The sequence below is a fragment of the Sinocyclocheilus rhinocerous genome, unplaced genomic scaffold, assembly GCF_001515625.1.
Source record: "Sinocyclocheilus rhinocerous isolate Xijiao unplaced genomic scaffold, SAMN03320098_v1.1 scaffold21788, whole genome shotgun sequence".
NCBI classification, from domain to species: Eukaryota; Metazoa; Chordata; class Actinopteri; order Cypriniformes; family Cyprinidae; genus Sinocyclocheilus; species Sinocyclocheilus rhinocerous.
The window spans coordinates 1-391 of NW_015652574.1; the positions used below are offsets into that span (position 1 = coordinate 1).

The 391-nt window shown below is 38.4% G+C and overlaps 1 gene segment (V, D, J or C); it reads left to right on the top strand.

Annotated features, from left to right (window-relative positions):
• Positions 1 to 145: 145 nt before the first annotated feature.
• LOC107715140 (Ig heavy chain V region G4-like) overlaps positions 146 to 391 on the top strand; it is a 570-nt gene continuing 324 nt past the window's right edge. The window contains 2 exon segments of the V gene segment in view: positions 146 to 216; positions 300 to 391. Coding sequence covers positions 177 to 216; positions 300 to 391 — 132 coding nt within the window.

The following is a 391-nucleotide window of genomic DNA, read 5'->3' on the forward strand; positions in this document are numbered from 1 at the left end:
GTGAAGATTTTTTTCTTTGTCTACTGTAGTAACGCTCAGATGCAAATTATTTTGTGGGAAGGGTCAATGTCTACCAGACTCCTCAAAGACTTTGTTATAAGCTGAACTTTCAGTCACTGCGTCTGTCCAGTGACTAAAACAACTTCAGTGTAACCTATCACTATTTTACTGTGGTAATGGAGATGATGTATAAACTCCTACTAATGATTATTTCATGTGAGAAATTCCCATTTGTTCTGAGTATTATCATAGTTTCACTGTTCTAGATCATCTAACATGATTTGTTCCATGTTTTTCAGCTGTTAGTGGTCAGTCTTTGACCTCCTCAGACTCTGTGGTGAAAAAGCCTGGAGAATCAGTGACTCTGTCCTGCACTGTGTCTGGATTCTCA